Here is a 25,995-nt window from a genome sequence, read left to right as displayed (position 1 = left end):
GTAGGTCATGAACAGCAGCCAGGCCCTCAGTCAGAGGACACAGGCCCTTTCACTCAGTTACACCTTGGCCTGATGGCCATCCTATTGTTCCACTGACCTGCGCCTTGGGGGCTGCCTGAGGCTTCTGGGTCTCTGAGGTTTTCTGGAATGTTTCCCAAACTATGTGAGCAACAATGTGGGTGAAAGAGAGGGGGATCGGCACAGAGAGAGATCTGTGGAGAGATCAGTGTCCCCACCAAAGCTCGGGATAAAGATGCTGACCTAGGTGGCCATGGTAAGCCCTCTAAATGGAATAGGAAACTGCTATGCTGCCTCCTCGGGCTCAAGCCATAAAGACACAGCCCCACCGGTGTTAGCAGCCTGAGCCAGCATTCACAGAAATTTCTGTGAAGGTGACTTCACGCTTTAACAGTAGAAGCAAACTGAGAAATTTTGTCAATTAGAAAATTTAGGACTGAAACCCCAAAGGGCATTTAGCAGCTTTCTTCTCTTTCCCCTCAGTAGGCCTCCAGGAGGGATATATTTTAGTAGGAGCTTTCTGGTTTCTTTTTTCTTCCTTCCCTAACAAATAAATAATAGCAATCACAACAGTAAAAGTAACTAAACTGCAGACCACCCTAACAGGTGGACATGAATAATACCATCATCTCCTGTTTACAGGCGGGAAGCTGAGACCTGGGGTGACTCTCCTATTTCCCAAGGCACCCAGCCAGAAATCAGGAAAGAGATTTAACATAGGATGGGAAACTGCAGAGCCTGGGTGCCTATCTCCAGCAATGCTGCCCACCGGGCCTCTGCTTGAACAAGCAATGCTAATAGGTGCAGAGCACTGAGCAAGCACTCCAGAAATCCCTGCTGAAGGGAAAGGAGTCATCTGCAACTTTCCTTTGTCCGACTCTCTTAAATGTGCCCCCTTCTCTGTGCCCAGCATCTCTCACCTCTGATGTTCTTCTAGTGGCTCTTCCTTTCTCCAATTTCTCCTTCCACCAACCCAAAGTCCCCATTGCTAAAGAATTCTTTTTCCAAAAGAAAATTTTCATCATGTCACTGTGTTGCGTAAACTTTTGCAATGACTCCCCACTTCTCGGGGCATAAAGCCCAACTCCTAAGCAAGTTTCGGGGGGCAGCTCCCAAATCCAGCCCCACTCGCCTCTCCAGCCTCATCTAGCACCTCTCCCCATACCTCTCAGCTCAAGCCACACTGACCACCTGCAGCTCTCTCGACAGGCCACCCACTCCACTGGGATGCCCTGCACGCATGGCCTGCAGCATGAACCTCCTCCCATGGTCCATGTTTCTGTTTGAATGTGTGGTGGTTAAAAGCCTACAATACATGGTCAGACTGCCCAGGAGTAACTCCTAGTTCTTCTAGGATTTTAGTAAATCCTGGATCTTCTAGGCGACTTTGAGCATGTAACTTTGCTGCCTGCTGCCTCAGTTTCCTCATCTATAAATGGGCACAAAAGACTATCCTTCTAGAACAGTCGTAGAGACTAAAAGAAGATGAATAGCCAAGGAAACTTCCCTGACCTCCGTTTGCCTCATTAGGGCTCCCATTTTTCACGTATTTCAGATAGCTCCATTCTGATCATCACCAAAAAGACAGGGGACAACAAATGCTGGAGAGGATGTGCAGAAAAGGAAACCCTCTCGCACTCTTGGTGGGAATGCAAACTGGTGCAGCCACTATAGAAAACAGTATGGAAGATCCTCAAAAAATTAAAAATATAACTACCATATGATCCAGCAATTCCACTCCTGGGAATATGTCCAAAAAAACCAAAAACATTAACTTAAAAAAATATACACACCCTCACGCTCACAGCAGCATTATTTACAATAGGCAAGACCTGAGTGTCCATCAACAGAGGAGTAGATGAAGAAGCTGTCACATACATACAGTGGAACATGAATGGACCTTGATGGCATCAAGCTAAGTAAAACAAGTCAGAGAAAGACAAATGCTGTATGGTCTCACTTATATGTGGAATCTAAAAAACAAAAACAAAAATGAAAAATTTGTAGTAAAAGAGATCAGAGGCCAAACGTAGAGGTGGAAGAGGAAGGTAGTCAAAAAGTAGAAGCTTGAGGGGTACCTGGGTGGCTCTGTCGGTTAAGCATCTATCTTGGGCTCAGGTCATGATCTCAGGGTCCTGGGATGGAGCCTGCTTCTCCCTCTTCCTCTGCCCTTCCCCCCTACTCATGTGCTCTCTCTGACTCTCTCTCTCTCTCTCTCTCTCTCTCTCTCTCTCTCTCTCTAAAACAAATAAATAAAAATTTTAAAAAGGACCAGCTTCAGGTTATAAAATACATAAACTAGAGATGTAAAGTGCAGCATGATGACTCTGGCTAACCCAGCTGTGTGATACACAGGAAAGGTGTTAAGAGAGCAAATTTTGAGGGTTCTCACCACAAGGAAAAAATTTTCTATCTCTTTTTGCTTTTTTCCTTTATTGTATCTATACTCGAAGTTAGATGCCAAGCAAACACAGCAGTAATTGCTTCACAATACATGTTCGAACCATTCTTCAGTACACCATAAACCTATACAGTGAGGCATGTCAATCATCTCACCATAAAACTGGGGGCGGAAATAGCTCCATGTGTCTCTTCTGGGGTTTCTCAATCTCAGCCGTGGTGACATTTGACTGGATAATTCCTGATGTACTGGGGGATGTCCTGTGCCTTGCAGGATGTTTAGCAGCATCTCTGGTCTCTACTCACCAGATTCCACTATAACACCTCCTCAAGTCATGACAACTGAAAATGTCTCCAGATGTTGTCAGATGCTCCCCCAGGGGGGCGGTGGGCAAACCTCCTCTCCATTAAGAACCACTGCTTGGAAAAAAAGAACCACTGCTCGAACCAGGGGATGTAGGGAACTATATTGTACACTAATATAACACTAGATGTTAACTAACTGGAATTAAAATTAAAACTTAAAAATAAAAGAACGGCTGCCTGAAACTCTAAGCTGTTAGAATAATACTATAAACATTAACGACAGAGGGAATGATCTTTTTATTTTTTAGCACTCACCACGTGCTAAACATCGTTCAAAGCCCTTCTCATGAATTATAGAATTTAATCCTCTCAACACCCCAAGGGTGAGGGATTTTAGGCGCATTTTATTGATAACAAAACTGGATCAGAGAGAGGTTAGGAACTTGCTCATGGTCTGTTTTATTCTCCTCTTTTCTATCCCCAACACCTCACATGTGACCTGATACAACCTGATACAACAGCTCAATAGCAACTTGAAGAATGTATGAATGAATTCATTAATGAGAAAGTTCCCTGCATAACAGCAGTTGAATCAGGGACGGTGACCCATTGGTCTTCTCCCAAGTCCCACAGCACCCCCATAAAAGTGGTTTAATTCTTTTGAAACTCCTTCCCCAGCTATGGCTCTTTCAAGCTATCCATACATTTTATGGGAGTTAAGCTGTTCTGGGCACTCTGTTCTTGTTATTAATAACATGAATTACACCTTCCAGCTTACGTTATGAGGGATTTACTCAATCCAGCCAAGGGTCCTGACATTACCAGATAAATACCATTGATACTATCTTCAACCTGTCAGTCTCTCCTTTCAGACTTTGGTGAGGTACAATGATACTATTTTTTCCAGCTTGGAACATACCATGCTGAAAACCCCTCCAAAAAAGGGTGTTTCTTATGAGCACTATATGCAGTGCTGCTCAGACACATGAAGTCAGAGAATGCTCCCCTGGTCCGGAAGGGTGGGCCTTTTCATCCTATGAAGGAATCAGTGAACAGAAGGGCAAACCATAACTAATTGGTTCTTGATTAACACAGATTCAGCATTTAAATCTGCTTAACCTGTGTTGTGAAAAAGACCGTAGATAAACACAAGTATAGATCCTTACATTACAATGGCTGGAGATCTTAAATATCCCAAGCCCAGGATTCATACCCAATGGGTGCAGGGAGAAGACATAGGGACATGCTTTCTGTTATGAAGCAGGGAACTGATGTTTCTTGACTCTCTTAAAATTCTGGAAAGTGTTAAACACAAAGCAAACATTTAAGAGAGAGCTGAGGTTATGATAAAGCAATACCTACTGAAAGACCTTGTAGACTCATTAAGGGAGGAAGGGCCAGGTCAGACAGATCTCACTTTGAATCCTAGCTTGGCTACTTTGGGGGTTGGAGAGGTACTCCACCTACTTTAGAATCAGCTTCCTCACCTATAAAATGGGCCTAATTGTGCCATCTTGAAGGGTTGTTGACACAATTCCATGAGATAATGAGGGTAAGGTATCTGGATTTTAACAGGTGTCTCATAAAGGATAGCTTTTTTAAATTGTTACAAAAATGGTCTTAAGGATATGTGTGTCTTCGTGTGCATATGCACACACACACACACACACAAACACACACACACACCCTTCGTTTCACAGAGAAAACTTTTGAGGCCAAAGCAGGGGAGGAGTTTTAATGGCAGCACCAGAATTAGAATCATTACATGCCCCCATCCCATCCATTCTGGCCTCAGAGCTCTTTCATGAAGAAGAGAGCCAAAGAATGGGCAATACAGAAATAAATAAACCAGTGCATGGAGAATCTCAGATATCCGGTGGCATCATCAGTGTTATAGATTTCGTTTGATATCTTGATCCAAAAGGATTTCTCCATCGGGCAATAATTAGATGCAAAGCAATGCAAAGATGATATGATGTGAATGTTTTTCCTCAAGATCTCACTGTCTAAGGAAGGAAAATAAATGCAACCATGAATCTAGATTCACTTCAGACCACTTTTTACGTTATTACATGTATTGCAACTAAATAGAAAGTATCTCACCACATACCACCAACACATGTATAATTCTGTTCTCGTTTAAACTTACTCCAGAATTGTTTCCCCCACTTTTCTATGACATTCTAGGCATAGATTAGTGCCTTAAGTCTGGCACAGATTAGTACAACACTCCCATCACCACGAATTCGATCACATTTTCTCATAAAAGGAGAAGAAAAAAAAAAGACAAAGCTATCCAACAAAGGATAATGTGAAACACCACCCTTAGATTTTCACATATTTAAGTTTTCTTTTTTAGTAAAAATTACAGAAACACTGATATAAAGTCATATTTATTCCTGGGAGGGAGAACGTGTATTTCTACATATGTATGAGTCAAGTCAGATGATTACAATTTCTTTAAAGGAATACTATTGTTATGAAGGTTCCAGATCATAAGGAGCCCCAGAATTCCCCTACCCTATCAATGCCGTTAGAAAGAAACACACAATATATATACAGTGAAATATTCCTCAGCTATCAGAAAGGACAAATATCCATTTGCTTCGACGTGGATGGAACTGGAGGGTATTATGCTGAGTGAAGTAAGTCAATTGGAGAAGGACAAACATTATATGGTCTCATTCATTTGGGGAATATAAAAAATAGTGAAAGGAAATAAAGGGGAAAAGAGAGAAAATGAGTGGGAAATATCAGGGAGGGTGACAAAACATGAGAGACTCCTAACTCTGGGAAACGAACAAGGGGTAGTGGAAAGGGGGGTGGATGGGGGATGGGGTGATTGGGTGACGGGCACTGAGGGGGGCACTTGATGGGATGAGCACTGGGTGTTATGCTATATGTTGGTAAATTGAACTCCAATAAAAAATATACAAAAAAAAAGGAAAGAGAAAGAAAAAGAAAGAAAGAAAGAAGAAGAAAGGAAGGAAGGAAGGAAGGAAGGAAGGAAGAAGAAAGAAAGAAAGAAAGAAAGAAAGAAAGAAAGAAAGAAAGAAAGAAAGAAAGAAAGACACAAATAGCCAGGCCAGTCTTGCAAACCCTGCAATAACCTGGACTGTAGTAGCCATTAGAATTTAATGCAGATGACCCCAGAGCAGACGAAGTCATGGGAGCCACCTTCTCCATCCCTCTGTCTTATGAACTTCTAGAACCCTAGAAAGATGTGACTCTCCTTTACCTTCATAAATGTCACTGCCTTCCAAAAGGACCTACTCTTCCTGGTTCAGGAGCATGTGCAGGATGCTCCAAGGCAGCCACCCTCCCTCCCCTGCACGATGAAGCCCCCCAACTGGGCTCTCAACCACTTCCCTTCTTCCCTCTGGGACTTGGCATCCTGGACTTCACAGTCTTCAGAAGCTTCCTGCTTCGGTTTGCACCCATCACACCACCTGAGGGCCATCTCCCATGGCGCTCCCAGCCACAGTTCACCCCTGCCTGGGTCACCCCCACTCCTGCTTTCATTGTCCAGCTTCTCTGGGTGGTAGCCCTTCTCTACCTCCATATTTTTACGGATATTTTTTCCTTAACATCCAAGGTCTGCAAGGACCCCTGCACAGCGCCTGATACAAATAAGTGTTCAAAAACAGCAATCCTGATTATTACTATTACGGCCAGCCTTATTATTGCATCCCCGTAAATCCACCAAAATATCTCTGCCACGTCACCAACAGCCTCCCATCCTCCCATCTGGCGGTCTTTACTCCATCCTCACTGACCTGGGACAGGTAAAAACACCCCTGCTTCTTTGACATTTCTTTCTCTGGCTTCTAGGGCAACCCTCTTGGCCCAGGGTCTCGCAGACTTTAGAATCAGGAGGTTAATCAGCACCCGCCTCCAGCCCCCTCACCCAAAAAGCAGGTGCTGCAAATCCCAACCTCCCAGCATCGAGGCTGTTGCACGCATGGGCCCTCTTCCCCCACAGGCCTCACTCTCTGGCTTCCTGGAGGTCCCAGCCCACGTGTCACCTCCCCAGAGGGGACCTCCCCGACCGGCAGGAGCACCTCAACCAGAGGCAACAACTCGGTGAGCTCCAAGGACAAAAGCCGAGGTGGCCCTCGTCCCCGCAGGCTGTCCTGTGGCTGGCTCGCTCCCTGCTCACCTGGATCAGCGTCTCCAGCTCCTGGGGGCTCACGCAGATGTGATCCCGCAGGAATTCTGCCTTCTCCAAGGCGATGGTGTTCTTCTGGCTGCTCTCGAAGGGCTGCTCCAAGGCCCGGAACACCAGACCGCCCGTGACGAGGTAGACCACCACGACCACAAAGATGGCGACGACTGTCTTCCACTTCATGACGGTCTGCAGGCCCCCCTGGGGGGCGCCTTCCATCCTGGCTACCACCGTGGCTCGGGAGGAGATGGAGAGGCGTGGGGTCGCGTGGTGCCCGTTAGTGGCCCCCTTGGGCTGGCACACGGGGGGCGCTGCTGTTGGAACGGCCACTGAGAAACAGGGCGGGGGGGGGGGGGACAGGGGAAGAGAGTTTGTTGATAAACATGAGACACAGAACATGTCAGAAACCAAGCACAGCTTGATGGGATGAGCACTGGATGTTATACCATATGTTGACAAATTGAATTTAAATGTAAAAAAGTGGAAAACAGTGTGGAGGTTCCTCAAAGAGTTAAAAATAGAGCTACCCTACAACCCAGCAATTGCACTGCTGGGGATTTACCCCAAAGATACAGATGCAGTGAAACTCTGGGATACCTGCACCCCGATGTTCATAACAGCAATGTCCACAATAGCCAAACTGTGGAAGGAGCCTCTGTGTCCATCAAAAGACGAATGGATAAAGAAGAGGTGGTCTATGTATACAATGGAATATTCCTCAGCCATTAGAAACGACAAATACCCACCATTTGCCTCAACGTGGATGGAACTGAAGGTGTATTATGCCAAGTGAAATAAGTCAACCAGAGAAGGGCATCATCATATGGTCTCACTCATACGGGGAATATAAGAAATTGTGAAAGGGATTATAAGGGAAAGGAGGGGAACTGAGTGGGAAAAATTAGAGAGGGAGACAAACTATGAGAGACTCCTAACTCTGGGAAACGAACAAAAGGTTGCGGAAGAGGAGGTAGGTGGAGAGACGGAGTAACTGGGTGACGGGCGCTGAGGAAGGCACTGGATGGAATGAGCACTGGGTGTTATGCTATAATGTTGGCAAATCGAACTTAAATAAAAACAAATGTAAAAAAATTTTTAATATAAAAAGAAAAAAAAGAAACAAAGCACAGATGTCTTTCTCAAGCCAGCTTTCAAACATGAGGATTCAAAACTGGCAGTGAGGGAATCTGACCAGTTGCTAGGTGCCTGTTTCAGTTCTTTAAAAAAAGAGCACCAGGAGTTCTGGGTTTGTTGTTTTTTGGTTGTTGGTGGTTTTTTTAAGAGTAGTATTAACTGAGTTTGAAATTCTTATACTTCTCTACAAGGGCCCAGTTTAGAAAGCCAGGTCTCTGTGATCTACAATTCATCCCTTCTCTCAGCCTCCTCGGTGAAACAATGTGTAAGTCACAGGACAAACCATCATGTTTGAAAAACAGACATGTTGTTCAGCTTGGAGAGGAAATAAATAGGAGCCGGATGCCCAGCTACTTGGTCCACGTACTGAGGACCGCAGAATACCAAGAGTGGATAAGAGATGAACATCTAGCAGGTTTCAAAGTCCCTTTTATCCCAGGTTGTAGTCACAAAACAAAGAGAAAGAAAGGTGAACTTGCTATCAGGCAGACGGGTCAAAAATCAGACAACGTCAAAGAGAGTTTGGGTCTCAGGAGGCTACCAAAGTGAAAAACAGAAAGCAGGTAACTGGATTGAGGGAAGGAAACAATGAGTGATATTTTATGCCAAGTAACTCGGTTCCCTGAAAAAATAATAATAAAATAGGTGCTAAGTGCATTTCTCAATAAAAAATGCAATGACTTAGATGTAATCACTCCTGATCTATTAGTGATAGAGTTTTTCTTCTATTTTCCTCCAATAAGAAGCCATTGGAAAAGAAATCTCACCTCATCTTGAGAACACATTGAACTCTCAAGGGTCCCTGGTCTCTATAAGGGCAGTTGCATTACCTTGGAAATAAATATGTGAAACTGGAGGCTTTTCCAGAATGGCAGGGAGAGCAGGGTCGTGTTGTGCACATTCTGCTATCGTGCATTTCGGAAATCTGTCCCGTGCAGCAGTGAACAGCACTGAACTTCGGTTTTGCTCTGCCTTTATTATACTAATGTGTATTATGGCCTCTGTCACAGTGCAGCCTGGCCATTGTGCAAATAAGGTATTAGGAGATGGTATTAGGTAATTACCTAAGTGGAGCAAATGATTACAGAGCAGATTGCTCGGTCCCTGCTTTGGGAAACTCAAGAAAAATAAAAGCAGGGGAATGTCACTCCCTCTCTGTTCAAAGCACCAATGACCCTGATGACCCCTTGGCCAGAAGGGTGGCCACCTCAAGGAATCTAGGTCTACAAACATCTGCCTTTCCTCCTAGCGCCTCAAAATCAACTTTTCTCTTTGAAAACCAGGCGGAACATCAGCCTTTTATTATACATTTTTCTAGCAAATAAAGTCACTAAATGCTACGTTTCCTCCTGAGTCACTGAACACTAAACCATCTGGAATCTCTCACTGAAAGATTTCAGAATCAGAATAAGCACTTTGGGCATCATGTTCTTGTTAATCTTGCCCCCAGACCACTACTTGCAGGTTCCTACAGCCCTGGTTGATACTGAAGTGCATCTTGTGTAGGGCAGCTTTCTTTCAACCTTGCTCCCACACCTCCCACTCACTCACCCTCCTTGCTGTATTTCTCAGTCCCTTGTGCCTCTCACCATTCCCAGGACCACCAACCTCATCAGTGCTATCATCACAGCTTACCTGGACCAACCCAGCAGCCTCCTACATGACCTCCCCGCCTTCACTCTCACCCACCTTTGACAAATCTGGTGTTAAAAAACACTTCTGGAAGTACCTCCTCCCCTTTTCCCCTGCTCCCTCTGGGGTTGCCAAAATAATGGCCCCCACAGATGTTCATGTCCTCAATCCCGGGGCCCTGTGCCTGTGCTACCTGACATCAATTCACAAAAGGAACTTTGCAAATGTGATTAAGTTAAGGATCTGGAGATAGAGAATTCTCCTAGGTTATCTGGGTGGGTCCAATGTAATCACAAATGTCCTTAAAAGAGGGAAGCAGGAAAGTTAGAGAAAGACCTGTAAGGAAGGGAGCAGAGGTCACAAGCCACAGGATGGAATCAGCTCCTAGAAGCTGGAAAAGGCAGGGAACAGACTCTCCTCTAGAGGCTCCAGAAGGATCCATCCCTGCCTACACCTTAATTTTGGTCCAAAGGGACATTTTTGAACTTCTGACCTCTAGTACCACAAGCTAATAAATAGGTATTGCTTTAAGCCACTAAGATTGTGGCAATTTGTTACAGCAGCAACAGGAACCTCATACATGCCCGCTAGACTAGCTCTCTCTTGGCCTACACTCACTGCACTGTGCTGTTAATAGAGCCTGTTTACTTGTCATTTGACCTAGAGCTTCAGGAGGGTAGGCCCTGAGCCTACCCTCTCACCTTTGTACCCCAGTGTCCTATACAGTGGCTGGCTCACAATACACTGATTCAAAGAATGGAGAATAAAAGGAAAAGATATTGGCACCTCCAATCCACACATACAGTGTGATTGAGTGGTGTTCGGTGGAAAGAGCTTGGCAGTCCACCAGCACTCAACAGCAGATGCTCCAACACAGCAGTGCTCTGTTCCCTCCTCCACACCTTCATGGGTGTTCCTTTGGCCAGCAGCCTCTGCCCCACCTTCACCTCCTGGGAAACACCCAATCTCCTCCATCTCAGCTCAAAGCTGCCTCTTCTGGGAAGCCATCCTGGACTCTCCAGGCAGGCTTGGCAGGCCTGTCTCCCCCAAAGCCTATAAATTCCTTGGAGTCTGAAAGCTTGTCTTTTGATTGTTGGATCTCCATTTCTTGGCACAGTGCCTGGCATAGAGCAAATGTTTGTTTTCTGTTGTTGTTAACTCCTTCAGACTATAAACAAAAGCCTCATCAGAATCACCACCACCCTCAGTAACAAGCATTTAGCCAAGTGAGCATGAGGTGCTTGCTGTGCTGTGGTGGGGATAAGTCAGGGCCCCTCCCAGCCTTGGGGTTTGACATTCTACTCAGGGAACATCCTCCACAGGGTCAGGTGCCAGACACTAGGAGGAAGCCTGATGACAGCCTTGTACTTGGAGGTCAGCTGGACCAAGGTCTCCTTCCCTGACTTGCATCTTGGATGTTTCCAGGGCTTCTAGCATCCCTGAGGCCGAGCAGAATTGGGCCTGACAAAGGTCTTTCGCAGATCACTTCCTGATGCCAGTTTGCTAAGAGGCTGTCCCTGGGAGCACAGTCTGAAGAGAATCCACTGATCCTGAGTTTCCAAAGTACCAGGAGCCAACACCAGACTTTCAGTCCCAAATCCACGAGTGTCTGGTTGACCTTGAAACCATCACTTCATTTCTCTGTTTCCTCATCTGCGGAAGGTGGACCATAAGGACTCCATTGGAGGGCTGCAAGGCACATGCATGCTCATGGCCGCCACGTATCTCTCTTCGCAGATAAAGAAACTGAGTGCCAGAGAGATTTCAGACTAAACTGAGGTCAAGGGGGCAGAAAGTGGGGGAGTCAGGATTAAAATGAGAGTAATCTGACTTCAAAGTCCATTCTCTTCTGGAGCATAGGAACAGAAAAATAGGATGCAAAAAATCCCCTTGGTGGAAAGGGCCCTTTTATCTGAAATGTATCAATAATGGATGGGGCACAGAAAGTAATCTGAAAGAACCTATCATTCTTCACAACTCCAAAAGCACTGCCAAGAATCAATGAGAAGAGAAAAGCTGGAAGGGCAATACCCCTTCAGCAAATTTTCGTTTTAAAATGTTTCCTCAGGGCACCTGCGTGGCTCAGTGGTTAAGCATCTGCCTTTGGCTCAGGGTCTGATCCCGGGGTCCTGGGATGGAGTCCCATATCAGGCTCCCCTTAGGGAGCCTGCCTGTCCCTCTGCCTATGTCTCTGCCTCTCTGTGTGTGTCTCTCATGAATAAATAAATAAAATATTTTAAAAGTAAATAAAATGTTTCCTCACAAACATTCACTGATTCCACTTTTATCTAAACATGGGGAGATATGGGAGCATGCTCAGAAATCTGCTGCTTCTTGGTCAAACGAGTTCATAGCAGTTTGAAGTTGTCAGGCTTCCCCCCCTTCCTTGTACTTACTGCATTGCCCATTCTTGCACCCAGCCAATAAACATTTGAGTCAGCCGGGCACCATGCTTGGTGCTGGGGATGCAGAAATGAATAAGACATGTCCCTGCCTTCAAAGTCAGTGGGAGAGTTGACAAGGATCTCACACACTCATGAGCCTAGTTTATGGTCACAAAAACTTCTGTGCAGAGCAGGTGTCATAATCTATCCAAGTGAAGCACTAAGTCTGGGGAGGTGATGCTGACCAGCCTATGGCAAGCAGTGGCATCCTTGGATTCATCTTCAGACACCTAACCCCAAGTGCCTCCACTCCTCCCTGCCACTGGAAACAAATGACACTCACAGGATTCAGGGTTTCTTGGAAACCTGAAATGCGGCCATCTCAAAGGGGCCACTGTCACACAGCAACGTGACTCTGCCTATCAACCCAGGCAAAGTACAACTGATTGCAACACACTGGCAAGAAGCAGAGAAGTCCTGCCCTCCATCCCCACCCCCCAACCCTCAGCCTTCCCAGGCCTGGAATCAGGCCAGGGCCACCTGCAGCGGCAGCTCAGAGCTTCCAGAGAGCTCCAGGTGAACGCTGAGCCTGGCATCCCCAAAAAGCTTCCTGGATGTAGACAGACTCCAGGCAAGTGCAGAGGGTGGGTGTGGGGGACCCTCACCTGCCTGCAGCCGTCACAGCAGCTGGTTTTACCATGACCATCCTCCAGGAAGAGTAGAGAGTATGCTTCCACATACCTCACCAGCTGAACCTTGTTCTTCCAGCTTCCATCTGATGGCCGTACCTTAAAGGTGGCCAAGCTCATCCTAGTAAGAACACAGTGACGCTCAGGTGACACACACTAAATGAGCAAGCCATGCACGTCCCCGGAACGCCACCACAGGAAAGGCTCTCCCTTTGGATTCAGTGATTTTTCTCTCTCCTCGTCTCTTAAAACGCCAGGCTTTGGAACCAAATGGAAGAGACCAAGGCATTGGGCAATGTCTGCGAACCTTCACAGACAGTCAAGACAGGAGGAAACCAAGGCTGAAAGGGGAGGAGGGAGGAGCTGAGGACATGCTGCCACCTTGACTCACATCTGTCCTGGCCTCTTTCTTTAGGGCAGACTCTTGTCTTCTTTCACCAGAATGGCTTCCAAAGCCCCCAGTCCTGTCCCCTCGAATCCATCCTCCACATCGCAGCCAGGTGGCGCTCTCCCAGGTGTGACGCCAAGCACATCTACCTAGTACTTCAGCTCCTCTGAAGCCACCTCAGTGATTCAGTAAAGTGCAGGCTCCTTCCAGGACCCGAACCTGCCTGTCTCCCAGCTCTCCTGCTGCCACGCCCCCATACACAACCTTTGACCCAGCCAAACCCAGCAGCACCCTGACCCTTGCATGCTTAGCCCCCTGCTGATGTCACCCTCTGGGCCCTCTTGCTTCCCAGATACCTTTCGTCTTCCCACTCTTTATCTGGCCAAAAATAACACCTCCTACTGCAAAGCTCATTTTGTGTGTCACCACTTCCAGGAAGTCCTCCCTGCCTGCCCACCCTCCCCCAGTATAATCAGATGTCCTGCCTCTATGATCCCTTCATGCCTCAGTGCGGAGCTTAGCACACAGCCTACAACTGAGTTGCTCTTGCTTGTAATTTGCTTCCTTCCTGAATTCATTCCTGCATCCATCCATATATTTACCAGCACTTCTGATATCAATTTCACACACTTGCCCAACAGAATATTTTCAGAATTCACTGAATCTGGTAGTATAAGCACTCCCAGTGGTACAGTATTTTCCTCCCACAGACAGACATCCAGAGTCCAGCTGTTAAGGTTCTCAGACAGTAAACAGTATAAGGAGAGCTCTTTGTGATTCGTTCAATTCCTGGAGAAGACAAGAAAGAGCCCAGGGCCACGGCTCCTCCTCGTCCATGCTGAGCCAGTGGGAACAGCCCTGGCCTTTCCCACTGCCCTGCTCCTGTTTCAAGATCTGGGGCTCCCTACATAGTGTATCCCCCAACAGGCCCCACACACCACCGTGCTGGTGGAGTGACTCTATGGTCAAGGCCGAAAGGCACACAGACACAGCTGGGGTCCCCTTGTCTAGTTCCAAAATGCTTTGTGAATAACATATTTGTCTCTTGCTCTAAGTTTTTTCCTCCATTATTTAAATTAAGTAGAGCACTTAAAAAGGAATTTGCACCCTACCTTTCAAATTATAAATAATATAAGCAGTTGCAGTCCCCAAAACATCTCCTTTACCCTGGGGCCAAGTGTTTTAAATTCTATTATCAGGGCCCCCTTCCTTCCAGACAGAGGTTTGCTGTTCCCAGGTGTTCTGTCAAAAGCAGTTACCTCTCCTCACTGGGCTCCACAAAGGGGACCCTTCCCAAGCAGACTGAAGCCATGGATCCTTCTAAAATTCCAATCCTGGGGACGCCTGGGTGGCTTAGCAGTTGGGCGTCTGCCTTCAGCTCAGGGCATAATCCTGGGGTCCTAGGATCAAGTCCCACATCGGGCTCCTTGCGGGGAGTCTGCTTCTCCCTCTGCCTATGTCTCTGCCTCGGTCTCTGTGCCTCTCATAAATAAACAAAGTCTCTTTAAAAATAAATTAAGTTAAATTCTAATCCTGCTCCTGCTTAAAACCCCACAATCACTCCCATGGCTGTTTACACAGCCTCCAATGTCCCACGGGCTCAGGCTCCATCTTACTTCCTCAGCCCTGCCTCACCCTCCACATGCTGCCCTCTGACCCCAGCAAACTCCCTTGGGTATCGGCTATCTCAAGTACATAGATCAGAAGCGGTTTTACCAATCGAACCAATTTCTTTTTTTACAGATCCACAGTAGAAAACAAAACTGAAAAATACATGTTAACCCTTTCAGGGGAAAGATCCTATGACTTAAGTCCATAACCCAATACACTGCCTAACCCTCTGACCTGAGGAAATCTGTTCACTGCATCCCACCCAATGATGGTGACAGAAGTAGCTACAGGGACTTTGATAAATTCCTTATTTATCACAGCATAAAATACCAAGGTGATCAGGACACTAACGTGTTACAGTGATGAAAAGGGAGGGGCATTTAGAAGCTTGATGTGCCATTTATTCACTTATTCAACAAATACATGTCAACTATGTGGCAGGAGTAATAGCAAAGTCCACACTCAGTGTCCAGGCTGCCAAGCCACCATCCACCAGGAAGCTCATGGGACCAGTTCTTTTGAGAAGTGCAAGGTCAGTGAAACCAGTGGATGTAAGCTTCCCTGTAGCTTTGATTCCCCTCAGTGTAGCTCTAATCCCTCTTCTACTCTCTGTTTCCTCTGCTGTGATCCAACCTTCCCTCCCATCCCAAACTTTTCCAAAGACACTTCAGGTCCACCATGCTGAAGACCTCCCCGACTTTCTCAGCATCTCCAGGGAGGCTTCCTCCACCTTCTTCGGTGCCACCCAGGTTTCCCGTGAGGACAGTGTCCTCTGAGTGTGGCATTCAGGTAGAGGTTGTTTAATCTCCCTCGCCCACCATGTCAGGGCCACACTGTCCCAGAAACATAACACTCCGTGCTCTTGAGCCCAAATTCCTGTTCCTTTGAGACCCAAACCTTCTGGCTCCTCAACTGCCTCCTCTTCCCATGGCTGTCTGTGGTGGAACTGATTTCTCTCCTTGATGCCTTAAAGCTGCCATCCAGGTCCTGCTTTCACCTTATTTCAATTGTTCCACAGACAATCCATCCAATACCCAGACCTCCCATTTCCTTGACTTCATCACTATTACCATCATCTCCAATCCACCTTGGCCAGTGACTGAGTCCGGGTTCCCTAGAAGCAGATCCCAGGATAAAGACTGGTTTGCAAACAATTTATTTAGGAAGCACTCCCAGGAGAAGCCCATAGGGAATGGGGAAGCAGGGAGGGGAAGGGCAGGAAACCAAGGAGGAGTGTGATGCTGGCTGAAGCCCTCCTGTCCCCTGAGGCCCTGGGAGCTCTGCAGTATAAATGACTTCACATTTTTCCCACCTTGGGGCCAGGGAGCTAGGCTTTCCTTCTCTTACCCAATCAGTCACTGGCCAGTAGCCCAAGGAAAATCTTCTGAGAACGGATTCTTTGTAGGGACAAGCTACAAGGGGAGAAGCATACAGACTCTGGAGAAGGGGTCCACAGGGCCTGGAAAACACATCTGGAAGGCCCGGTAGAGCACCAACGGTTTTCACCACAGGTGCCTCCTTCTATGGCCCCACCCCAAAGCCTATCATCACAAGAAATGGCCCTGCCTCAGAAATGCTCCAGTAAAGAAATCCACGTCAGATTTGAGCAGCCCATCCACCCGGCTCTCTCCCCATAACCACCTGTGTTTTCTTCCTCCCCTGCCCAGCTTAGATTGCAAGTTCAACACTTCACTCTCCAGCTAGCAAACTCAACTCCCTTCCTTCCTGTCCTTTCCTGGAGCCGCCGGGAGACACTTGTGTCTGTGTTACTCCTTCTCTCGGCTAAGGGACCCCATCCAGGCTGCTGGATGCCACTGGGACATCGAACAGCCTCAGGGATTGCTGCCACTCTCCGCCCACACAGCCAGCCAGCTGCCCTGTCTCTCAGCTCAGAAATGGGCTCAGGATAAAGGTGTATCTTACCGAACACACACCTGAAATTGGCCCTGGCGATCCCGCAGAAAGGTAGCTATCTACTTTCCAAAAGAAGTTGCTGGGGAAAGCATTGAAGGGCAAGCTCTGTGTATGACTAAATGGACTGTGGTATGTATTTATATATATTTAAGAACAAACTGTTGATGTAGAAGGAGCGGTATCCTCATTTTGCCCTTGTCCCAGGTCACTGAGGTGGAGTCTCAACGCTCCAGGACACTGGGCTTTGCAAGCAGCCTCGGCCGCCTGCCCCTACCAGAACAGCCGCCAGTGCTCCTGCCTTGCTTCATAGTAACCAAAATCTCCCATAAAAAAAAATTGGATGGAAAAAAACATTTTAGATGGCTTTTCCTTCACTGTGCCTACGAAGTAGCAAAACGGAATGAGATCCATCAAAGGCAGAACACGGTTCCTACAAAACACCCCACTAAATGGCTTTGCCTTTCAGCATCACCCTCTGGATAATTTCCCCCTTAAAGTGGCTCCTCCGATGCAGTATCAGCGCTGCTGACATCAGCAACATTTCTGTGATTCGCTGCAAATGCAGCCATCAGACGCAGGGAGTGAGTGCAGGAGGGAGGAAGGGAGAAACCTAAAAGGAAAAAGAAGAACATCCACGTTGTTCCTCTGGAGGCTGGCGAGACAGTGATGTAGCAAACATACCAGTCCATGTCTCCAAAGACCAAGAAGGGTTTGCAAATACTATTAATAGTTCTAATTAGTGAAGTCTTCAATGAATCAACAGGCTTACTGAAACACTGGAGAAGCAGATCTAAAAAGATAGGAAAGGGAATCTTCAATAAGCCAGCATCCCTAGGTTTGGGAAACCAAATGGGATCTGATGAAGCCAAGAGTCATTGCTGCCAGGGGAATGCCAGGGCTGAACCAGCCTCCAGGGGAGATTTTCCAACAAGCCATGAGCTGCTGAATATAGGAGTGACCAACACCTCACTCCACCCCCAAAACATCCGCCATCTCTTCTCACCAGTAATCCTTCCTGCTAGGAGGTAAATTCCTCTAGATGCCCCCTTGCACTGGACTCCTTGCTTCTAGATCTTCCAGAGTCCCAATCCCAGTGCACAGCATATAATAAGAGCTCAATTAAAGTTCATGGAACAGACTCAACAAATGTTGGTCAACTATCTATCACGCTTCAGGCACCAGCAGGTGATGGAGCAGGTCCCTGGTTCACTAGGTAAAAAGATGGAGGAATTGGGTGGAACAATCTTCACCTCCACTCCCATGTAATTCAGAAAAGGCCCAGCACTCAAGGATCGAGAAAAGGCATCCGAAATCTCAGAGAGCAAACAGATCCCTGCCTGGATCATAAGGAAATCTGCCAAGCTGCTGTGCTGGTCCTTAAACTTTTCCCCCAAGAAACAGCCCATAAAACAAGGGAGTACAGAAAGAAGTCTGCTCCGGCATCCTTTGCAAAAGTTAACTTCCTCTTCCATGTGATAGATCCTCAGACCCACACTTGTTACCCAGGCAACTTCTCTATGTGATGGGTTAGCAGCAATTAAGCGGTCATCGAAAACATATTTCCTTTCAAGGAACTGCCCAGTTATAAGAACCACAGGACCTGGCTCAGAAACCTACAACCAAAAGACACATTAGTTAATGCTGGGGCATCATAGGGCTCAATAAAATAGTGCAAAACAAAAGTGCTCCGTTCAGCTTGCCATGTAAGCCAATGTTAACCAGAGATCCCATAGTCCTTGTAAATAGCAAAGCTCAGGGGAAAAAAAACCACAAGAGGAAAAAAAAAAAGCATTTCCATAGAGTTAAACCTAACTTTTGGGTTCTCAGCCTTTAACCAAGGAATATAATCGTCATAGAAAATCCTAGCTGATATTTAATGTGTCGTATGCTTTGGATTCAACCCATGCTTAATTACTTTGAAGTTGCCTCTGAAGAGGTAATTGAAAATACAGTCTTGTGGTTATGATTCTTTCACTTCATCGAGAGGAGGAGGAAAAAGGGCCTAGAAATTGTTTTAACCAATTAAAATGGCAAATGACACAACCCAGCTATCTTGGAATCTGTGGGCATTTCCAAGAGTTCCCTGCCATTTAAAGATTTTTAATGCCCCTCAGATGCCAGTTGCACTTAAGCTGCTATAATGGGGAGGTGCTGAATTCAGCAAAGCCATTTCCTCCATAGTCATAGGGCTAAATTAGGTACATCATGGAGTTAGCACTCGGTTCCAAACACCAAAAAGTGCCGCACCACTTAATTCCCTGGAAACTTCCACAGGAGATCCATTTCCTGACATTCTCTAAATGGTTCACAGGTACCAGGAGTTTTTCCATTCACGTATCACCATAAACCACTGTTCCTCAAGGCGCACAATGCAGCTTCTATCATTCAGTGAGTGCCTACTAGGTGCTCAGTACTCTGTGAAGTGCTCTAAGGGAACTTAATAGAAGCATTAGCTATTACCAGAAAAAAGGGTCCCTCGAGGTTGGCATTTCTTATTGGTCCTTGCAAGTCAACCTAGAAGCAGACCATAGGGTAGCTTCTTTTTTTTTTTTTTTAAGATTTTATTTATTTATTCATGAGAGACACAGAGAGAGGGAGAGAGGTGCAGAGACACAGGCAGAGGGAGAAGCAGGCTCCATGCAGGGAGCCTGACGCAGGACTCGATCCCAGGGTCTGGAGGATCACACCCTGGGCTGAAGGCGGTGCCAAACCGCTGAGCCATCCAGGCTGCCCATATGTGACCATCTAGTTAGGATAGGGTTGCTAGATTTATGAGAGGGCTAAAATTCACATCACATAATAGTCACCATTTTAACCATTTTAAAGTGTATAACTCAATGTGTGCTGCAAGATTCAGCAAAAAAAGAAAGAGAGAGAAAGAAAAAGAAAAGAAAAGAGAAAAAGAAAAGGCAAGACACACAATTAAATGTGTATTTCAGATAAAAAAAAATTAGGATAAGTATGTCCCATGCAATATTTGGGATATACTTATACTTAAAAAAAATTTTTTTTTCCTGAAATTCAAATTTAACTAAGTGTCCTACACTTTATTTGGCAACCCCAAGTCAGAGGGACAGGAGAAGCACAACCATCAACCATCCAACACAACCGGCCAAAATGTAGGCAAGTCCTACAAGGTGATACCAATCATAAAGCCATATAAAAACAACCAGGTGTCAATCCCTGGCTCCCTGTCACAGCTGCTCTTCCCAGGACCTCCATCATCTGCTCCTTCCCAGATCCAGAGGGCACCAACATGGCCTCATTTGACTTGGCTTCCCACAGCACTCCACAGAGAAGGCCTTGCTCCTTCTTAAAACGCTCCCACCTCTGGTTTCTTGACACCACATTCCCAAGATTTTCCTCCATTCTCTCTGGTTAGGTCTTGGGGGTTTTTTTGTTTGTTTTTAAGAGAAAGAGTGAGAGAGGAAGAAAGCACACCCGTGCAATCAGGGGGAGGGGCACAGGGAGAGGGAAAGAGGGAATCTCAAGCAGGCTCCACGCTCAGTGCAGAGCCTGACACGGGACTCCATCTCACAACCCTGAGATCATGATCTCAGCTGAAATCAAGAGTCGACGCTTAACCAACTGAGCCACCTTGGGCACCCTTCTCTGGTTACGTGTTTTTAAGTCCACAGATTCCTTTTCCTAAAAATGTGTAAGTATTGGATTTTCATGGGGCTCATCCCTGAACCCTTTCTTCTCTGCATTCTCCCCATGACTAATCTATTTCATGGCCATGGTTTTAAATGCCACCCATTTGCTGATGACTCCCGGATCTTTATGCCCGGGGAAACAGCAAACAGAGGCCAGCAGGAGGCAACTCAGGTATCAGTATGCAAAAGCCACAGGAGCTACAGGCATGCTGCATCCCAGGTGATAAGCCAAACCAACACTGGAGGAGTCCAGAGCCCCCTGCTGCTGATGAATGGGGTAGCTCTGCTGGCCACTGGGGTTACAGGGACACTGATAACTGGGTCACCACAGTTATCACCATACCATCTGGGCCACTTATGACCGGAACAGGAACCAAGTATTTAATGACGACAATCTCAAAGTCATCCTCATGGACTATATAGAGGGCCATGTAGCCACTACCCAAGGGGCCAGCCTTCATCTGTGTGTATGTCAAGAGGGTGTGGGCTTTGGAATGCTCAAGGCCAAGGTAACTGGAGGAGCCCCTCACCCAAACAGTAGCATCGCAATGGCCACTGGTGAAAGCTGGAGTCAGAAAAGAGATAAACATTTGGAAAGACAGACTTCCCCTGGAACAACTGTCCTGGACTATAGGGGGAGGGGAGACTGTTTCTTCCAAGAATAAATTTCAACTCCTTAAAAAACCGCTTTGACTACCAGCTTCACAGATGCAAATACCAGTGGTTCAGTTTCGTTGGCATATCTCAACTGCGTCTCACACTCGGTAGGTCCCACTTGTACTTGATCGCCAACCTGCCAAAAGAGAAGGCTCCTCTCCCAAGGTATTAGCATCCACCCAGTTTGCTCAGCCAAAAGGCCAGATCCTCAGAGGCAACCTCACTTCAGCCTCCCTGTTCCTTCCTCCCTCCCAGAGTTCTGCCATTTTTACCTCCAAACAGACCTAGAACGAGCCCTGGCCCTTCTTCTCCCTACCCCAACATTGGCCCAGGCCACCACCCTTCTGCTGGACTCTGCCTGTTGCTCCTCACAGACCTTGCCACTCCCTCTCTCACCCCCCATACACATCCCGTCCCCACCCCCTGCACCCCAGCCTCTCTTCACTTTACACAGGGTCTTCTTCCCCCCATTCTTCTCACGGCTGACTCCCACCCATCGTTTGGTCTCAGTTTAAATGTTACCGTCTCAGAGAGGTCTTTCCTGGCCACCTTAAGCAGCCACTCTCCTTTTTTCTCTCCCTTTGCAGGTGGCTATATTATGTACTGGTTTACTGTTGGTCAGCCATCTTCCCCAGCCCTGCCCCATTTGACTGTCAACTCCAAGCATGGAGATCTTGCTCATTTGGTTCACTTTTATGCACTCAGGGCCTAGCATAGCACCTGGCACATGATAGGCATTTGATAAATAATTTAAATGAATACATAAAGTCAAGGGAAAGGTTTATTGTGTAATAATTACAAATCATCCCAAAAGTCAATCCTATTATTTTTTACCTAAAGGATATCCTGAATATCAGCTAGTCATCCAACACTCTCAGCTAGAGGATATAAGGCAAGCCCAGTGTCTGTCTAATTCTAAAGCCCATCAAGAAATCCTGCTGCCTTCATGCTCTGTTACAAGAAATTCTCTGAAAGAGCAGCTCCAACCGCAATCCTGTATTCATCCAAAAATTCAACCTGAGTTTCTTATTAGTTTGGTACTAATAAATCCTGCCATAATCCCAACCCTCAATCTTTGGTGGGAACAGAGAGCCAAATCTGAGACACAGGAGACACCTGCTCTTCAGGTACACCCCAAGACAAATCAGCAAGCAGCCATCCTTCCACCATCAACATGAAGGTGAGCTACATCTTTCCCCAGTATCTTCCATTTAAGCACCCCGCTGCATGCTGTCTCAAACCAACTCCTTTTTCATCCCTATTTGGGAAATGCCTTCAACTGAGAGCACTGAAGGTACAGAAAAGCATTCCTTTGGAAGTGACACATAATATCTTCTTATTCTTACTGCCTAGAAGCCTGTCATCAAGCCCTCCCGTGCTTACGAATCAACAGAGGCTGGAATCTATGATTCCACAGGACTGCCCCATTGCACAGCCCCAGATCCATTCACAGTGGTACAATACAAAACCTGCACAACTGTACACAGTGGCTCTACCTCTTAAGGCCTGCTTCGGCTCTGTCAAGTCTGTGATCACTTTAATTTGGGCATGAACTAAAAAAATTGTTCTTATGCCAGAAAATTCACATTTCCTTTCATCACAAGTGAACAATTACTGGATACATCTATGAAACTCTGCAGTCTGTTCAAGAAGAGGATGATTATCACACTTCAAGGTTATTTTTTTAATCACTTCCTATCAAAAAAAAAAACTTGACATGGAAAAGTAAACTGAAAACAAAGATCACGGTATGATCACTGTCTGGGACATATTTACAGACATACTAAATAAATCAGTCAGGATAATCTGTAAGATCTAAATGAAACCAAAAGTCTTAAAAATGGAATAATCCCTCTCTCTCTTCTGTGACTTTTAGTTTTATGGATTTGTACTTGCATGGGTGGTGCTTTAAAAGTTACATTCTACAGCACACGGTAATGCAGATCTTGTCAGCAGAAAAAACTTTAGCTAGTGACTGAGATCTTGAGCCTGAAATTAGGTTAATGACAGTTGTACCACTCAGAGACCAAATCTGTAAACTACAAATGCAATAGTATGTTGCATTATATATAATATAGTGTGGTATAGTCTAGTGCATCATATCAACTCAAAGCAAGATGTGGGGCTAGGATTTAGAGAAGGCGTCCAAAGTCATATGAGCTTTGCATCCTTCTCAATCTCTACACTCAGTCCAAGACCTTCTTGGGACCCAGAAGACTCATGGAACACGGATGGAAACAATGAATCTGGAAGAAAGAACACCAAAGGGAATACCCAGCTTTATACTAACTTGCCCTGTCATCTTCAGCATGCAGTGTGGGAGCAGACGATCTGGGCACAAATGCCAGCTTGTGTCACTTAACCTACTACTCTACTACTCTCTCTTATCCATAAAATGGAAACAGTAACCTGCCTCAGGGGATTACACTGCTAATTAAATGGTGCCATACCCATAAGGTGCTTACTATATTGAATGGCTGTCATGAGTATTTAACAATCGCTAGTTGTGATAATAATTAATTCATTGGATAAGGTCTATAGGATGGGAAATGTGTTCCTGAATGCTGAATACAATGCTAACTGAAAACATGTGCATTAAATTCATTTGGGGTCTTGTTTTGACTGGTTTTATTGTAACTATCATTAGGGATGGTCACGGGCTTTCTTCCTCTCCAGAGACTAGTTAATAGAAAGCCAACTGTACTCATCTTCAACTTTTGGCTTGTAGGCTCCTTGCGGCAGCTCCATTTGCCTCCACAGCGTTTGGGTCAGGGTCCTGCACAGAGTCTGTCAGTATTCCATCAGAGTTCTTAAATGAATGACAGCTTACCAGTTCTGAATCCAATGCAACAAAGGCCAAGCAGTCCAATCCTTTGATAAATAAAAGAGACCCTCACATCAGAGCACGTCCAAAATTTAGAAGCACACTGGATCCTTCAAGCCAGTTGGCCCTATAAATAGCCTCCTGGTTAAGTCTCAAGACAGACTGACTGTATTTTTTTCCAAACAACATCTCCTGTCCTGTGTGCTCTTCTTACCATGAGACTCTGATATTCCTCCCATGAGGTAGAATGTATGATCCTTCTTTTTGAATCTGGACAGGCTTGTGACTAAGGCAAAAGGCATACTGTGGGACCTCCAAAGCTTTCATAAAAGACCACACTACACTTCTTCCTGGTTCTCTTGGGACACTCACTCTAGGAACCCAGCTTCCATGCTATGAGGAAGCCCAAACTAAGCCATATGAAGAGGCCACATAGCATGGTCCTGCGTGGGTGCTCTAGCCAATAGCCAAGCTAAGATCCCAAATGAGAGTCAGCCATAACTGCCATCACAGGAGTGAGAATGGCTCCAGGTGATCCCACACCCCTCATGCTCCGCACTCGTTATCCATATCCATAGCCTTCGAGTGTTCCTAGGCGAGGCCCCCCCAGACATCACAGAGCAGAGATAAACTATCACTAATGAGTCCTGCCTAATTTCCTAAACCACAGAATCCATGAGTGTACAAAATGCTTGCTTTGTGCCAGTAAGCTGGGGTGGTTTGTTATAGGCAATAGGAACAGAAACAGATTTTAATCTATATTACAGTAAAGGAATTGCTCAGAAAATTGAATTGTGGCAAAAAAACCAGGAACTGAACCCGAGCATCCCATATACTGACTAATGAACAAGTCAAAACAAGATTCTAAAACAATACTCTAACACACCTTCCTCTTCCATCTGTTGAGGTACCAGACAGAGTAAACAGTAACATTAAAACTGCTATTATTTATTGAGTGCTTATTATGTACCAAGCACTACCCCAGGTACTTTACCCATATTAACTCATCCAAATATCAAAACAACTCTATGAACTAGGTACTAGCTTTACCCCATTTTACAGATGAGCAGACAAAAGACAGGACTAAAATAACTTGCCCAAGGACACACCCCTAGTAAGAGGTAGGGTTGGGATTTGAATCTAGCGATCTGGTTCCAGGATGGGTAATCTTGTGCAGGGCACTAGCGATGCTTCTCAAGCCTTATGCCTTGTGAAATATACTATAGGCGAAGCAGCCAGCATGGTGCTTGGCACACAGTCAACACCCAGCGAGTATTGCTTCCTTCCTTCCCCAACATTGACATAATTTAGATTGCCACATTTTCTGAAGCAAAAATGATGTCCTTCTAAAGCCAAATGTACACCTCCCACATTCTGCTTCACTCCTTGTTCAACCAACTGATGGTGTCTACATTTTCATTTCCAGCCCTGACCTTTTCCCAGAACTTGTGAATTTAACTGTCTACCCAATTTCTCTCTCACTTGGATGTCCAATTAGTCTCTCAAATTTAACACAAGCATGATATAAAGAAAAATCTTGTTTTCGCCCATACATATATCCTGCAAGTGCCTCTTCCCCAGACTTCCCTATCTCACTGAACGGCACTGCCTTTTGTACATCCAGGAGTTCAGCTGAAAAGTTCAGAGTCAATAGTGGTTCTGCTCTGCCCTGGCCATGTCAGCCAATCCAGCAGCCAATAAGGACAACTCTCCTGAGTTGATCCTGATTTCTCCCCCACCTCGCACCCACTGCACCCCCCTCCTACCCAAGTGTCCAAGCTATACGACAGTGTCCTACCCAGCCAGTCCATTCACCACACAGCAGCCAGTGTGACTTCTTTGTAAAACCTAAAGTCAACCCCACCATTCCCTTGACTAAGCACCTCCAGAGGATCCCCATGACACTCCAAAGAGCATCCAAACTCTTTCTCTTAGTTCTCCTCATTTTGGCCACTGCCTACTGTCCCTCAACCTCAGTTCCCTATCAACACCCTCCAGCCACACCCAGTCTTCCAGTTTTTCCGAGTTAATTCCCACCTCTGGGACTTTGCATTTGCTGTTCACTCTGGCTGGAACATTCTTGCTCAGATCCTTGCAGTGTAGCTCCTTGTCAATGCTCAGGGCTCGGCTCCACGTCACCTCCTCAGAGAGACTCCCTGCAGGAAGGCCAGTCGCCAGCAGCCACTCTGCAGCCCACTGCCTGACTTTGTTTCCTTC

General features: G+C 46.1%; 1 protein-coding gene across 1 annotated transcript in view; it reads right to left on the bottom strand.

Annotated features, from left to right (window-relative positions):
* KCNK10 (potassium two pore domain channel subfamily K member 10) overlaps positions 1-25,995 on the bottom strand; it is a 130,166-nt gene that overhangs the window by 62,260 nt on the left and 41,911 nt on the right. The window contains exon 2 of the mRNA XM_055304234.1: positions 6,884-7,218. Within this exon, the coding sequence (XP_055160209.1) occupies positions 6,884-7,218 (335 nt within the window). The remainder of the gene's footprint in view (positions 1-6,883; positions 7,219-25,995) is intronic.

Source organism: Nyctereutes procyonoides, unplaced genomic scaffold (assembly GCF_905146905.1).
Source record: "Nyctereutes procyonoides isolate TBG_1078 unplaced genomic scaffold, NYPRO_anot_genome, whole genome shotgun sequence".
NCBI lineage: Eukaryota > Metazoa > Chordata > Mammalia > Carnivora > Canidae > Nyctereutes > Nyctereutes procyonoides.
This window is presented reverse-complemented; position numbering and strand designations above follow the sequence as displayed.